Source organism: Micromys minutus, assembly GCF_963924665.1.
Source record: "Micromys minutus genome assembly, chromosome: 8".
Taxonomy (NCBI): domain Eukaryota; kingdom Metazoa; phylum Chordata; class Mammalia; order Rodentia; family Muridae; genus Micromys; species Micromys minutus.
This window is the reverse complement of record NC_137977.1, coordinates 64,432,557-64,449,396: the sequence shown is the minus strand read 5'-3', so window position 1 is coordinate 64,449,396 and position 16,840 is coordinate 64,432,557. Positions and strand designations below refer to the sequence as shown.

Here is a 16,840-nt window from a genome sequence, read left to right as displayed (position 1 = left end):
CTGCCAGGGTGGTCACTTGAGGGTTAAATTATTAGACTGTGCAGTACGTATTGTTGACCTAAATCACTCTATAATCATCTTTGGTCTCTTTTCGACCTGATGTTTCTCTCACTTTTATTTGCTCAGTGTGTGCCTGCCTGTGCAGAGAATAGCTGAGTACAAAGTCACATGTGTCTGTTTTCCTCTCACAGCTTTGGGCAGGACGCAGAGCTCAGTAGTAATGTGCTAAGGGTCCTTTTAGAACAAACAAAATAAAAACAAAAACAATGGCTTCATCAGTGTTGGTGTGTACCTACACAGCCGTATGGCATTTCTGTGGCCTCAATGTCATGGTAACCTTATTGCATCCATGTAGCCTTAGTGACGTAGCCCTACGGCCATAAAATACCCAGTGAAAATGTATGCTACCATATTAGGGGACAAAGGGACTAAGGCCCACTGCACTCAGCGCTCAGCCGTTGGATGTGAATCCACTAAGCCCACGTGAGTACAGCTGCTTCTGGCAGAGAATACCGTGCTGTCCTGTGTCCTTGTCCAAGAATTTCGTTACGGTAGGGCTTCAATTCCTCTCCCAGCTGCCTTGCCCTATCCCCTCTTTCTAGGGCTCAGGGTCTTGTCTTAGCCTTAGTGTTGTTCTTTGTGTGGTCCTCACAGCTCAGAGTGTGCTGTTGACTGTTCCACCTAACAAGCATGCTTTGTCCTTAATAAACCTTAGACAGCTCATCTGAGAAATACCGAGCTCAGCAGTCTGGCAGAGCCTCCGTTTACAAAGAAATGCAAACAAGATACATCCTAAGGGTCTCATCCAGAACTCAGTTGCTGGTGCTGTTTTCCAGTGGCTCTGTGGTGGTGGTGCTTAAGTCGGTGCACTCTCATCTGGCCTACCCTTGGCCATTCTGTAGTGAGTGCAGCACTCACAAGGAATGCTGTGACTGAGGTCTACACCAGCAGCAAATGGAGACGGTGTGGCTTATAGGGATAGTCCTTATCCCCATAGTTAGTGGCTCGAGACAGAGGGGATCACAGTTGAGCAGGAATCAGGCTTTGCATTATGAGGTAGGAAGGAGTACTTTCCAGTCTCCGTGAAATGCTGCAGAGTCACGTAACGTTATGAGAGACATGCAGCTTCTATACTAGGTGAAGACGAATTACAGTCTTTGCACATGGGTTGTGTGTTTTAGTAGATGTCTTCATGTCTGGGAAGAGTAGGGTTTTTCGGCAAGCTTGTGGCCAGCCTTGGGGAGGGAATCTCGGAGGATTAGACCCCTTTCCCCCTTGAGAGCCTGAATGTAAGTGGGTTACATGCTGCTAACAGTTTCTATTGGACTATCAGTCAAAACAGAAAGACACTGGAGCTGTTTCTATAGGCCTGCTGGAGCCTTGCTCTCCCTACTTGTCTTGCCCATGGTTGCCACCTCTGGCTAAAGAGCTCACACCCAAGCGGCATCTCTAGTCTTAATTATATGTGGAACTGGAATTTGGGTAGACTCTAAACTCTTAGTCTTGGGTGTAGGGGGTACTCTGCTCTTAAGGTGAAGAGGGCCACTGAATGTGTCCAGGGGAAGTGGAGTGGGCAGGGATCTAGTCCCTGCTCTGTTCCTTGCTCACTGGGCTCTTGGGCACATCCCAACCTGTATTTTATCTACTCCACATTCCCATTTTAACATTATTTAATGAGAAATCAAGCTGGTCTTGAACCCAGGCTGTGGAACTTAGGGGCAGAAGAACAAATAGCCCCCAGGCTGAAGGAGAGCCTGTTAGCAAATACAAATTACACTCCTCATCCTCCTCCTGCTTGTTCCCCACTCTCAAGACCCATGTCATCCACAGCACATCTCTCAGGGAGAGCTGCAAGTTCCCATGGCTTCTGATAGCATCATGCAGGAGCTGTCTCTGATAGTTATAATGGCCGACAGAGCCAGCTCAGCCCTTAGAAACTGGACAGGAAGGTGACACTCTGGACAGGTCCAGCTCCCATCAGCTTAGTGCCTCTCACACTTAGATGTCTCACATCTCTTAATAATTTTGTTCCTATGTGTGATGAAGCCTTGTAGCTGAGGTGCAGGTTTGGTATGTGGTGCTCTGCTTGGCAGCACACCCTGTCAGACTCACACAGCCAAGCTGTTCAGAATCAGCACCATTTAAACTTGAAAATAGCTGGCAGAAAGGAGGCTGTATTCCGTACTTACCTACCAAGAAGTGCTTCATTCATTCTCACAGCAGCACAGAGCACTTGAATGTTCTGTACACATCCCTCAGGTGAGGGTCTATCTAGCACGAGCTTTCTAGTTGTCTGCCACCCAGGTAGGGGTGACCACACAGGTGCAGCATGGCCTCTCAGTGTGGTCCTTCATCGCTATCTTCCCTTCCAGCAAGAGCTTTTTTGAGGGTGTGGGAGGGCCCATGGCCAACAGCTATCAGATTTGAAATACAGCATGATCATAGTCTGTTCCTAGAGTTACTGGCAGTGAAAGCAAATTTTGCTGATCACTGTAACTCTTGGGTGCGAGAAAGTCTCAGAGTTGTGTCTGTCCTGGCTTGGCTGTGATGACACTAGAACATGCTATCTCAATGTTGCTTCTGCCCCGTTGGTTCTCCACACATGCTGGCGTTGAGGACCTCGAGCAGCCTGGGATAGGCTAGATGGACACAAAGCCCTAAGGCAGCCCTGCTGCTTGTCTGACACTGTCAGAGTGAACAAGGAATATAGCCCTACCTTATACAGGAATCATTCCATATGCAAGTTCCCTCTCCTGGTCTGTCTTCCTCGTGGAGAGCATGTCGTTGCCAGGGATGGCCAAGGCAGCTCTGACCAAGCCTCCCCAACTTTCACATCTAGATGGACTTCACTAAGCACTGCTGTAGAGATGCTCACACAGAAACTAGGTTTGGCATGATAAATTAACATAAGCGAGAAAAAACAGAAGAAAATATTCTGAAAAAGATGGCTAAGAACTTCCTCAAACTTGCTGGCATTGATTATATGACCCAAAAGTTCAGTGTGCCCCATGGATCCACACAAACACAGCATAGTAAAATTGTGAACATGGAAGATGAGAAGGAAACTTAAAAGGCAGCAAAAGATGTCCAAAAGCTCTCCTATGAGGCAAAGCAGGGCAGAGGGCACTTGCAGAGCATTACCTGCTAAGACACCTGTGTCTGGCAGAACTGTGCCTCAGGAGTGGACTTCCTACCAGCCGACTCCTTCCACAGAGCCCTGGCACTTTAGACTGAGAGCATCGTTCTCCAACGGCAGTTCTTCCTCTCCCTGGCCTATGCTGTGATGCCTACCGCTGTACTACTTACTGGGCCTGCAACATACTGAAGTGCAAGCAGTGTTTGCTGCATGCTGTAGAGGAGGCAGGCAGGAACCAGCAGTTAGGAGCTCATAGCTGCAGCCTCAGATGTGACTGCTGGTATATGGAGAAGTCTGGCCTGAATCGGGAGATCTGGGGCTAGCAGGGCGAAGAGCAAGAACAGCTCAGAAATGCTTCTACCGGAACCCTGTGTGGCCTGTGCCTGTGTGTGGGCGCTCAGGGTCTTCAAACTGTCAAGATAATGTTTTATAAACACATGAGCTGTGTGATCATACTGTGCTTCCTGACAGCAGTTTCTGCAGTCTACCTGTTCAGAACTGGATCTCCAGATGCTAGGATGGACCTCACAAAGTGTGTGTGCATGTGTGCGTGTAAGAGAAGGCACAACATTTGTTCTCTACATAGTTTTATCTGTGTGTCAAGTCACATACTTTAGTGTGTGCAAAGCCACACAGACCAGTCTTGGTTTGTGTTAGAAGTTGGAAACACTTGCATGTGCTTGTGCAGCATACCCAGACTCCATGAAGAGGAATAAAGCCAGCCAACATCTACCCCCACATAGAATGCTGCCCTTTGCTCTTCTGTCTACCAAAAGAACCACACAAGGCCTCATCGGGGTCAACAGTGCACACTCGACATGCTGATGACTCTTAGAGGATTGAGTGTGGTTTAAAACATCACTGTGTTTATTAAAATAGTTCTGCATCTTTTTGATAATAAACCTTGGCAGGGTTCCGTGTATGCCGACAACAGTGGATTCAGAAAGCTGAAATTGGGGAGGAGATTCACATCTGTTATTCATACTTATGTCCTTCTACCACATTGGATTTGATATGCTTTTTTCAAGCTTTCAGATGTTCCAAAATTAAATCTGCTAATATTTCTCTATGGAGTTGTGCAGCTGTTGTAAGAGCAGAATATAAATATTGCAAGTTACACTGAGGAAATGGAACCTGTCAGTCGTAGGCAGTCATTACTATGGCCTACAGCTGTCTGGTTCTAATTTCCGAGGTAATTTTTAATTACCTAAATTGACTCGTGGTTTATTTTAAACTGTGCTGCTGCAAACATTGTTTTAATGGAGTGGAGTCTGTGCATCATTTTCTACGGAGTTCTGCCTTGGTCTCTCACAGGCTGTAGCCATAAAGGCCTGGCTTAGTCTGGCTGTCCATGGTAGGAGTCTTCACTGAAGACCTGGCCTCTGTTCTCTTCACTGTGAATGCACTCCATCTGTCCCCTTGTTCCATGGGCCTGCTGTCCCGTCTGTTTTTCTCATAGTCTTACTGCTCCAGTATATCTGTCCTCTTGTGGTCTTGCCATCTTTGGGGAGGGCATATGTTCTGCTTCTTAGTTTCCACAGAGTCACATCTCAGTCAGACACATGTCCTTGTGTGCCACCTAATCCCTGTGTTTCAGTAAGAGTCACTTCTAAAGGTAATACAGTCCCTCTGATCTATTACCCATAGGTCAGACCTTGCCGCTGCGCTTAAGGCCTGTGAGAGTCAACTCCTTCAGAGTCAAACAAGTAAAACAGCACCCACCAATGCGCTTCCTGTGAGCAGTAAAGGAAATAGCATCCAACTAGAGCTGCGTGGTGACTGCCCTGTCTGCACCCTTGTGGAGTGTGGGTGGCACAGCTTAGGCTGCCCTGTGAGGCTCAGAGGCTATATGGAAAGATTCTGTCAAGCCAAAGTGCCCTGCAAACGAGAAGCCTGTTTTAAAATTCAGCTCCCATGTCTGTACTTCCTCATTTGAAATTTAAAGTGGTTCATCATTTGACTTTCAATCCAAACAGTTTTCCACCTTTATTTTCCTTTTACTGAAATGCATAATAACTTTAAGTACCACTTCAAACAGTAAAAATTAAAAAAAAAAAAAAAAAACAGATTGACCTTCATAGGACGTTTTGAAGGACGGAAAAGAGTGGTATTTATGCTCTGCTTACTGTTTTCAAAGAGTTAAAGCTTAGTGTGGTGGCATATGCTGTAATTCCAGGGGAGCAAAGGCCAAAGGATTGAGAGTCCAAGGGTAGCCTTGGCTACTTGATGTCCTATCTCAAGACCTTTCCCCATGAAGTTTGTAGAAAAACTGTGTTGAGGGAATTAACTCTCCACAGCAAAACCAGGCTCTGTGGCTGAGCTCTGTGGCAAACTCCCAGAGGAAGTGAGAGTTTTTTCCAATGTCTAGACCAAGTTTCCCTGCCTTCTGGAGTAGGGGCTGGGGAATATGGCTTGGCACTGGAGAAAGGAGGGAGGCCCAGCAGTTCTGACCCTTGAACCCACTTGGAGTCAGTTCCCATATCAGAGCTACACTTGGAGACTGAAATTCACAGCCCAGGAGTCATGAAGTGTGTGTTGCTGTTTGTGGATGGAAAGTCACCGGGTGACATCAGCATTTGATGGTAGCCAGCTCTGTCTATGTGATCTTTCTCGCTTAGAGAGAAGACCCTCCTCTCATCTGTGGTACCCACCTCCTGCAGTCTCCTCACTGTAGCATTTTGTTAGTCCAGGGCAGACAGTATGCTGCTGAGCTTGTCAGAGTTTTACTGCCTATCTTGTCAGGGTTTATATTCCTGCACAAACACCATGACCAAGAAGCAAGTTGGGGAGGAAAGGGTTTATTCAGCTTACACTTCCACATTGCTGTTCATCACCAGAGGAAGTCAGGACTGGAACTCCCACAGGGCAGAAACTTGGAGGCAGGAGCTGATGCAGAGGCCATGGAGGGATGTTACTTACTGGCTTGCTTCCCCTGGCTTGCTTAGCCTACTTTCTTATAGATCCCAGGTCTACCAGCCCAGGTCCCACCACCCACAATTGGCTGGGCCCTCCCCCCTTGATCACAAGTTGGATCTCATGAGGCTCCTTTCTCTGTGATAACTCCAGCTTGTGTCAAGTTGACACAAAACCAGCCAGTACACTGCCGTGTGTGTGTGTGTGTGTGTGTGTGTGTGTGTGTGTGTGTGTGTGTGTGTGTGTACCTATATACATAATGGGGAGAACACAGCCCATTGTGGGTGGAGCCATCCCTGGGCTGGTAGACCTGGGTTCTATAAGAAAGCAGGCTGAGCAAGCCAGGGGAAGCAAGCCAGTAAAGATACATATATCTTTAACATTGGAATTGCATGCTTTCTTTCACGTACTCTAGAACACAGCCACCTTTCCCAGAGCAGAACTACATGGCTTCCACATCTGTCCATCTGCTCAGTATCTCCTTCTCCTGTCTGACCACTGGGCACTCATTTAAAAGAAAAGTGCAGCCAGGCCCTCAAAGTGGGGAGGCTGGCTATCCTGTGCCATTCATCCATTGGCCGCTCAGTCACAGCTGGGGCTGCCGCTGTCCTTGGTCTCACTGCATTTGAAGATGCTGTTGGAACAAGACACATGAAAAGTGGAAGAGACTTTTGAGGGTAAATAAAAATTATTTAAAGCTCTTTGAGCATGATAGGAAGAGCTGGTTTAAAATGCATTTCAGAATCTGGTGAAAGTTGTCACAACTTGTACCAGCTCTGACCCTCAGTATCATGGGATTCGTATCTTCTCTTCCATTGCACAAGGCTGAGTGACCTCCTCCCTGGTTTGTTTGCATGTGTCTGCACATGTGGCAGTTAACACTGGTGTCTCGCTCTAACGCTTCACATTGTTTTCAGATAGAGTCTCGCTGGCTCTAGAACATGCCATTTTGAGCTACGCAAGCATGTCCCCAGGATCCCCTTTTCTCTTCTCCAGCCCACCCCTAGCTGGGATTATAGATTTGTGACATCATGACCAGCTTTTACTCAAGTGCTAGGGGTCCAAACTCAGGTCCTCCTTCCTGCACTTTACTCGCTGAGCTGTCCTCTCCTCCTGCAGCCTCCTTGGCTTCCATCCTAGACCAACATTCTCATGACAAGGTGTCCTTCCTGCAGGTGGGACAGAGCAAACGTGGATGAAAGCAGTTACGTGTTCTGTGTCAGCACGCCGTCGGGCCTGTTGGCATGTTGTGTGTCAGCACGCCGTCGGGCCTGTTGGCATGTTGTGTGTCAGCACGCCGTCAGGCCTGTTGGCATGTTGTGTGTCAGCACGCCGTCGGGCCTGTTGGCATGGAGTTCCAGCTTTAGGAGGGCCTCCCACACGAGGAGTGGGATGTTGTAGGCCCTTGCTTGCTGCTCTTTTGAATTTTGGTGGCTTTGTTCCCTTACAGAGTGTTTCTCCTCCGGGTTAGTTGTTGTGTTTGATAACACTGAGTTACGTACATGGCCAAGTGTGCGCCATCTGTCTTGTAAATCCAGTGTTTGCAACTTTGTGATCTGTTTGGCTAAACAAATACTTTCCTGCAGCCTTTTGGGGAGGTTTCTTCTTTTGCTTCAAAATTTAAACAATTTCTTTTGAGTAGTGGGTCCTTCTGTTCCCTCAGAGTACCACAAGCCATGCTGTAGCAGTGAGCTGTGAGGGCAGAGGAAAGACCTCAGCTCGTTTCTTACGCCCCACACGCAAAGTGACTGGAATAGACACAGACGCAAGAGAACTGACGCTTTCAGGAGAGTCTTTGTAACCATGTGTTACACACTGAGTTTTTGGCAGCCATATAGACAGTACTGGCCATAAGTCAATGGGTAACTTTTGTTTATTTAAAAAAAAAAAATGAAAGAAAAGAAGGTAGCTTCCTCCAGATGAAGTGGTTGCAGGGGTGCAGTCTCCCAACAAGATGGGCCCCGGAGCTGAGCAGGGAGAACGCGTACACAGCCCAGTAACAGCAGAAGGGGTGCACTGTAGTCACTGGGTACGACAAAGCCCCATAAGGTAAGAAGAGCTGTCTGTCAGCAGAAAGGGCTCCATCCTCAATGGAAATGGTTTGGTGGATTTTGTAGGGAGCATCAGGTAGCTTCCATAGGTGTCCAGAGTTGGAGGTGTAACCAGGCAACTCTGTGTCTGTATTCTTGTGTCTGCTGCATGGAACCACCTGAGAGCGTGCTGTGTGACTCTGAAGGCTTATCTGGGACTGAGTGCACTGTGTTCCTGGGCTGGGGCCCATGTGTGGAACACAGGTAGGCGTCTTCAGGGCCAAGTGTTCCCTTGTCGCCACAGACCCCACCCCACCCCTGCCCACACAGTAGTAGGCTTCTCTGTCACTCAGTCAGCATGGACTCCATGTGCATGAACCATCTGTAGTGTGAGACCAGAGGTGCAGAGTATGGCTGAACCGGAAGATGACCGTGAACAAGCCAAGGATCTCATGGAGACTTTAACAGTTGACTGAAGTGCTGTGGTTAGTGTTGAAGTCACTGTGACACAAGAGTTTGTGTCAGATTCTATTGTCTACTGCTTCCTTCTGATCACCCTGTCACGCTGTACATATTATAGATATGTTACAGACGTGTGTGGATGTTTGGCAATGAAACTTTTGTTCTATGGCCACAATTACAATGTATTTATTTTCTCCTCATTTTGTCTCAGGGTTGGAACTGTGGACTGATATTGCTCAGTTACCCTTTGTCAGGGTCAGATCAGTTAGGGTCATATTTACACACACACACACACACACACACACACACACACACACACATGATCTATGTATAGGTTATATGTAGAATCACTTCAGAGACCAGGGCCACTCTAGTCTCGGGGCGAAGGCCAGGAACGTGCTGAGCAGCATGGATGAACACTAGTTCTGGTCTGCAGACTCCCTGGGAGCAGGGGCTTAGAACCTGTGCTGCTATTTGATGGTTCTACAAAGTGCAGGGATGTTTTTCAGTTTCTGTAGTGAAGTCACTGGCTTGAGTGACTGGCCTGAGGAAGTGAGTTTTAAAACAAGAACCTAGGCTGCCTGAAGTGACTTTAGATTTCTTTCAGTAGCTTAGCCTTGAGTGGTTGTTGTAAAAGAATCCCACTTTTGAGTCTTTGGTTGTTCCTCTGTGGATCTTACACATGTCACAAGGCCCCTGACTGACAGCTCTGACTGTTCCTGTGACTGAGTCCTTGTAGAACATGGCACCACAGTGGCATTTCTTGTCACTGTGTGGCATTCATTCCTGTTGTCCACGCTCATAAACATCATGCTCTTGGCACTTATAACATGGGTGCCATCCCTTTCTGCCTTGTTGGGTTAGAACCAGCTCCACCGAGGTCTGTAGGTCTGGTCTGTTCTCATGTGGTCTCTGCTGTTACAGATCCGTCGCCTGCACCTGCAGAGTTCCCTGTCATAGCTTCCCGCTTCCCTGGCATATACCTGAGGATGGAGATTTTTTCACAGTCCACTCCCACCCCTCCAGATGTAGCCAGGTGCACAGTGTGTCCTCATAACATGCCCTGCCTGAGGCAGTGACCAGTGGTTTTGTGCTGAGGTGACTAAGGGGCTGCATGCTTGCCAGTGTCTCACAGTGCTCCTGCTTCTCTCCTCTTCAGAGGCCACAAGAGAAAACTCAATGAGGAAGACGCTGCCAGTGAGTCCAGCGGGGAGTCCAGCAACGATGACGAGGAGGGCAGCAGTTCGGAGGCAGATGAGATGGCTGCTGCTCTGGAGGCGGAGCTTAATGACCTCATATGACTTGGACCCGCCCCATACCAGCCCTTGGCTTGGGTCCTTTCTTTCCCAAAAAATGTATATTTTACAGAGCTCCACATACAGAAACACATTATTTTGCAGAAATAAGTGTTTGTAAGAAGTTTTACTATAGGAAAATCTACTTTTTTAAGTGATACAGTGTTCTGAGGAGTTGGTGTGCGATGCCAAAGAGCTCAACAGGGCCTCTCATGGCGAGTGTGGATATGTGATGTCTGTCATGTAGTGAGGGCCTCGGCGGCTTCCCTTTGAATGCGATAGCATATTTAGTGTAAAGACTGGGGACCCAGTAAGACTTAGAGAGCAATATAGCAAAACCTGGCACCTGGGCCTTTTCACAGCTGATACTATTTGAGTTTTGAAGGATTTTTAAATAAAATAGCAGTGTATATATGTGTGTACAGGACACCAAGACTCACAGGCAGGCCTGAGATCCTCAGCCACCATACATACAGTCTCTCTGCGGCTCTGCAGATGGCCTGGGGTCCTGATTCAGGTCTCTGTCTGCAGCCTGGGTCATGGCCTGCCAGTGCGGGCAGTGTAAAGAGAGGTGGCCTGTGCTGCCCCGAGAGATGTGATGTAAAGTTTTGTATATTTCATATTCCACCCACCAGATTCTTCTTCCATTTAATAAAATCCTTTTTGTAAGTTGTGTTCTCTGGTGTGACTGCAGTGTGCGGCCCCTCTCTTCAGATTCCCTCTCAGCTGGCTCTAGCTCAGCAGCCAAATGCCATGTTGGTTGCGGTGACCAAGCCTGAGCTCGCCAGAGTTTGTAGAGTACAGTGTTCTGTCTGAAAAGAAGCCATGGTGGTTCTCCTCACAGCTTGTTCTGCTGAGCGATGGTCGTGGAAGAAGTCTGGATGCACGTGCCCGTGACATCAGACCGTTTAGCTCCAAGACACAGGTGAGCAGACCGCAAAGGGTGAGCAGCTGCTCCCGGGATCGGCAGGACAACGAGACAGTGCCCACTTCACAGGGCAACCAGACTGCAGCAGCGAGAGACTTGACGTCTTGTGGAGCATGATGCAAGCCACACGCTCCAGGCAGCATCAAAAACTGGAACTTGCTTTGGTTTAGGTTTCCACTCTGCTAGACTTTCCCCATTTCCCAGCTAAGATGGTCATACTCTACCCTGAAAAATGTGGACAAGGAATTGATGGGAAGACTACTGCGGGCCCAGGAATGAGCGCTGAGCAGGCACCCAAAATCCAAGCCCTACCTGCCTCAGAGCCTCCTGCTGTGCCCACCGGGTGCCCTTGTTTACTCCCAAAATCTCTTGAGCCTTCCAGTCAGTGTCTCCTAGGAGACAGTAATGGGGCAGGAGGTGAAAACAGGCCGTTAAGATCGTCTTGGTACATGCCAAACCATCTCTCCTGGCTTTGCGCAGTGCTGATGAGCATCAGCTTCCTCTGTTTCTTTCTGTCCTGGTGGTGCCTGTGGTGGCCAAATGGCAGTGAAAACCTGGCACCAAACCCAGAACTTTGTACATGATTGGCAGATGTTCTGCCACTGAACTCCTCACCCCACCCCTTACACGCACAATTCCCAATTCCCAATCATACCTTTACACCCTAAGGAGCATTCAGAATCACAACCGAAGGGTTTGAGCCTCATTTTCTCCTGAGACAAGCCAAATTGCTCATCTTCAGGGAATGCCGCTATAACGGTGAATCTTCATTCTCATACTGATTGCAGTCACCTAAGAGATGCTCCTTTGGTGGTGTCTGTGGGGGGATTTTTCCTAAGAAAGGTTTAACCACATAGAGAAAACCCACTCTGAATGTGGGCTGGGGTCTTAGACTTAACAAAAGAGAAAGCAAACTGACCAAAAGCATCAGGCCCTTCACTGCTAATGCACTGTGACCGGTATGCCCCACTCCTCCTAATGCAGCTAGAGCCGCTCTGGCCACCATACCTTTCCTGTGTGGAGGAATGGACCCTCAGCACACAGGTTAACTATATTTTGAAACTGAGAAACATCTCTCGTCTTATCTTGAAGATCCCCTGGGAGCGTACTGGCCGGGCGGGTTGGAAGACTTGATCACCTTCAGGGTTGTGGGAGTCTGAGCACTAGGCTACAGCAAAAACATGGTGTGTCCCTCATAGTGGAAAATCGAAACAAAATAAATCCCATCTCATTAAGATCATCGTGTGTGCCTTCTGCCAGTAAACTGGGTCAACAGTGGTAAGTAGCTTCACGAGACGGGGGCCCATGATCACTAAACTTGGTTGTCACCGACCGCATCTGGAATCAACTAAAACCCAAACGGGCACACCTGCAAGGGATTCTTCTTGATTGGGTCATTTGAGGAGGGAAGACGGTCTTCCCTAAACCTGGGTCGTTCCTTCTGCCAGCTTGCCCTCACTCTTCCCGGCAAGGTCAGCTCGCTTCCTTCACCGGTACTAGAGCCTACTTCTTCGAAGTCCAGCTGAGGCATCCAGTCTTGTGCACTGAGCAACTGCCAGGTTCTTGGAACTAGCCAGACCGCAGCCTGTAAGCCATCCTAATATTACATGCACACATACATGTACGTACTTATAAACATGTACGTACTACCTTTGAAGAGGTCTGGTTTGTAGCTTCCAGCAGTGTATCAGTCAGGTTCTTCTAGGAGACTAGACCAGGAGTAATTGCACGTGCGTAAAATGTCTGAGGAAAGATGCAGAGCATTTGATATTAAAGAGTTCATTTCTTTTAGGTACAGTTGTGCTTTGAGTTTATTTTAAATATTGAGACATCTGTGGATAAAATGACTGAGTTTGCATTAAAACATGGCTGAGGAGCAGGTGGTGTCCCACCATTCCAAACAGCAGCAGGCATTCCACATATTTTTGTATCTGAAATGACCTGTTGTAAGAAGATAGTAGCCATGCAGGTTGGTTCTGTGAGATGGCATTTCTCTGCGTAGCCCAGGCTATCCCTGAACTTGATCTCTAGACCATGCTGGCCTGGAACTCTGAGATCATTCTACCTCTACCAATGGAGTGTCAGGATTAAAGGCGTGTGCCACCACCTCTGGGCTAGAAGTTTTAAATTCAGAAAATGATGTAAGCATTTGCAATGAAAATGATTTAAGTGCCCTGTGGCGATCCAGATCTTCCTTTAAAGTCACTGGAGCACTGTAAAGGCTGGAAGCATGTGGTGCCACCTTAGGATGGGGGAAGGTAAAGTCTCATACACATTTAGGAGCCTTTGCCAGTGCTACAGGCAGGGGAGGGTGGGCTTGGCAGTTACCTTCGCCACAGGAGTCACAGTTCTGCCCACACAGAGAAGAATATAGTGGGCCACAGCTTCTTGATTCTTGGGACAGGAATTCCACTTCATCTGCAAGCCTCTGGAGGATCATTTGGTCTGTGTTCCGAGCCCGTGGACTAGACTGATGACTGACTGTTCTTAAGTCAGAATGATCACTGTCCGTCAGTCCTGCTCCAGTGCAGCGCACGTGCTCTTACCAGGAAAGACGGTGCTCCAGATCAGCTACAACACTTTCAGCACTGGTTTTATCATTTTATTTCCGGGTTTCTTTGGATATAATGTCTTTGTGCTGATTCTTGTCTGAGCACAAGCCTGCATACATGAATCCTTTTAGCATAAATTGCCTTTGCTGTTGCTTCAGTTGGTTTTTCCTGGGCTTTGTTGGAGAAGCTCAGTTCCTACTGTCTGTCTCTTCTCACATCTTCCTCTCTGTGTCATCTGCCCCCAGATCCTGGGAGGACTTCCCAGGACATTCTCCAGGCACTTAATGGGAGTGCCGCGAGCAGTCTTCTTGGCAGGCAGGGTCGGGAGCTTCCTCAGCCTGACCCCTCTGCACCCGACCCCTCCGCCCTGGTCTTCAGGACACCCCGATACTTCATGCTTTTCTGCATCCAGTGGAGAAGATGAAACTCTTTAGAAATGTCCTTTGGTTGCTGGTGTTTCGAAAGCTTTTCTTTGCATAATTTTCAATGGTTCCACTTAGTTGTTTCTTTAACCTCCAGAAGAGAGGGACACTTAGCTTCAAAATGGAGTGCTCTGGGGAATGGAGATGAGACAATGGTGGAGAACTTGCCTGAGGTGTAGAAGGCTCCGTATTTGATACCCAGCATGTTCGAACACACACACACACACACAAACACACACACACTCACACACACACACACAGAGCTTCCCTTACCACTTACTTCCTTCTCTCCTTTATTTTTTGCCAATTGGTGGTTGCTTTATGGTTTTTGGTCTCTGACCCCTGGTTTCTTGGTTGACATCTTCATTCTGAACTTCATGACAACAGGGAAGAAGTTTGGCTATTGAAGTTTTGTAGCTTTTACTCCCAGCAAAGACAGACCTTGTCTCTGGTACCCGTTTAACCAAGTTTATTGTCTGGCACGATTCTGGTAACCCTCAGCTTCATTTCCCATCCCACACCTGGGCTCTGAGCTATTTCTCTATCTCCGGTCATGAGCCACAGTTACACACACTTGGTAGATGTACCCATCCTGTGTGAAAACCAAAGAGAAGCTAGAGCCAGAAGCTAGTGGGCTTCAAACCTTGCCTTGGGCTGGCATTGGGTAACCCAATTTTATTCCTTTGTGTTGTAGTAAGATAGTGCGCTTGTGAGGTGTGAGCGCTCATAGACAATGAATGGAACTGAGCAGTTAAGGAAAAGCCATACAGATTGATTGATTGATGTGTGTGTGTGTGTGTGTGTGTCTGTGTGTGTGTGTCTGTGTGTGTGTGTGTGTGTGTGCCTTCCTAGATGACACTTAAATAGGAAAAATTCTGAGTAGCCTGAAATAGATGTAAGTTCAGCAAGGTGACAGGATATAATATCACTATAGAAAAGCAAGTTGTGGCAGGCATAGTGGCCAGGCATGGTAGCACACACCTATAATCCCAACACTCAGGCACTGGGGATGAAGATTATATTTGAAGCCAGTCTGGGTCGTCTGATGAATTTGAGGGCAGCCTGGACAACAAAGCCAGACCCTCTCAGAACAACATCTTCAATAAAAGGTACTGGAAAAATTGAACTGCACTTGGGAAACAATGAAGACCTCTCCCTCACTCAAAATGGAACCAAGGTCTAAATGTAGACCTGGACCAGTGAGACTATTGAGAGAAACATAGGCATAAAACTTCAAAGACTTACGTGTGGTAACTAGTGAACCAGCAACCAAAGAGTAAGTGGAGCCTCATCAGACCCACATGATTTATACAAAATACACTATTAAAATTCAGCCTATAGGAAGGAGAAGTGCAAGGTATATCTTCAATAAGAATATAGTGTCTAGAATTTGAAAATTGTCTTACAACTCAACTATATAAAAACAATTCAACATAAAAATAACTAATGGATCTAGACATTTTTATTTCTTTTCCTAAAAGATTTATTTATTTATTTTATGTGAGTAGTCTGTAGCTGTTTTCAGACTGACCAGAAGAGGGCATCTGATTCCATTACAGATGGTTGTGGTTGCTGGGAATCGAACTCAGGACCTTTGGAAGAGTAGTCTGTGCTTTTAACCACCGAGCCGTCTTTCTAAACCCCAGATCTAGACATTTTTAAAGTTTGTGTGTGTGTGTGTGTGTGTGTGTGTGTGTGTGTGTATACATATATATATACATATATATATGAAATAATACATATATATGAAATAATATATACATACACATGACTAATGGACAGATTAAACAAGACTCAACACCATTAACCCGAAAAGGCTCGAAAGATTGTTCAGCGGTTGGAGCTGCTTCCTCACAAATCAGGAGGACTGCTTTGAATCCCACATAATAAACCGGGCATCTCACAAACACCTGTGACTCCAGCTCCGAGCGATTCCACGCCATTTCTGAGCTCTATATGCATACAACGGCACACAAATGAATGCACACACACACACACACACAACCCTAATCACACTTTTAAAACTTGACAAATAGAGCTGCACAAAATGTAAAAGCTTCTGCGTAGCCAGCGACGACCAGCAGAAATGAGAGTGCCTACCGGGTGGAAGAAAAGCTTTGGTACCTATACATCCGACAGGATTAGTATCTACAACAAAGAAAGAACTCAAACAAAATAAATACTAATGAAACAACCCAACACACGTACAGATACGATAAATGGACAGTTCTCAAAAGTATGGACAGTGTCCAGTGTCTTGAGCCATCTGATGCCAATGAAAAGAATACAGGTCCCTCCTCACCCTAATCTGAACGGCTGATGACTAGAGAAAGGGTAAGCGCCGGGACTGTGCCGTGGTGGGTTTCACCCAAGGCAACAACAAACGCTGAAGAGCATGTGGAGAAGAAAAAGACGCACAAGTCTATTGCTGGTGAGAAGGTAGCAACCATGGGCATCATGGAGGCCTCTCAGCCTTAAACTGTCCTGTGGTTGAGCTATCTCACGCCCGGCTGTATTCCCAAAGAAATCGAAGCACACCGCAAGCGATGCTCACACACCCCCATGCTCACTGCAGAGCAATTTCAGTATCAGTGTGCTGCAGTCAACCTGGGTCCCCGTCAACCCATGCACGGGCCCAGCAAGCAGGAGGCCCCTAGATTTAATTCCAAGTACCAAAATAAAAATTAAAAAGGTAAAGAAATCGTGACGGGTTCACAAAATAGACACCGTTTCACAACAGGGAATATGTTCCTGACATGGCACTGAAGGCAAACGGAGCTGGAAACTGTCACGTTGAGTGGAGTAGACCAGTCTCACCGGTGTTCGCCATCTACATACATGATAAGGACTATGAGGACCGAGGACAGGACAGGAGAGCGCAGTGGGTGCATCTGGACAGTACAGATGACACACTTAGTGATGCTGTCATTAAGAGACCAGGCTGTACAATGAATCTGTGCTAAACAGTGACACGGATGTCCCGTCACTCAGAGAAATGCAATAGGCCACTTTATTTAACCTTAATTATAGTATTGGGTAGTTACAACTGGCTGGTGGTTTTATTCTAGAGACTTTTAAGATGTTTTTCTTCATGATATTTAA

The 16,840-nt window shown here is 47.2% G+C and overlaps 1 protein-coding gene across 2 annotated transcripts in view; it reads left to right on the top strand.

The window, feature by feature from the left end:
* Positions 1-10,505, top strand: part of CTDP1 (CTD phosphatase subunit 1) — a 60,161-nt gene extending 49,656 nt beyond the window's left edge. Inside the window, exon 13 of one of the 2 annotated variants that reach the window (XM_080920444.1) lies at positions 9,701-10,505. In XM_080920444.1, the coding sequence (XP_080776570.1) occupies positions 9,701-9,842 (142 nt within the window). In that variant the 3' untranslated portion in view covers positions 9,843-10,505. The remainder of the gene's footprint in view (positions 1-9,700) is intronic. The other variant, XM_080920445.1, reaches the window with a different exon arrangement.
* Positions 10,506-16,840: the final 6,335 nt, after the last annotated feature.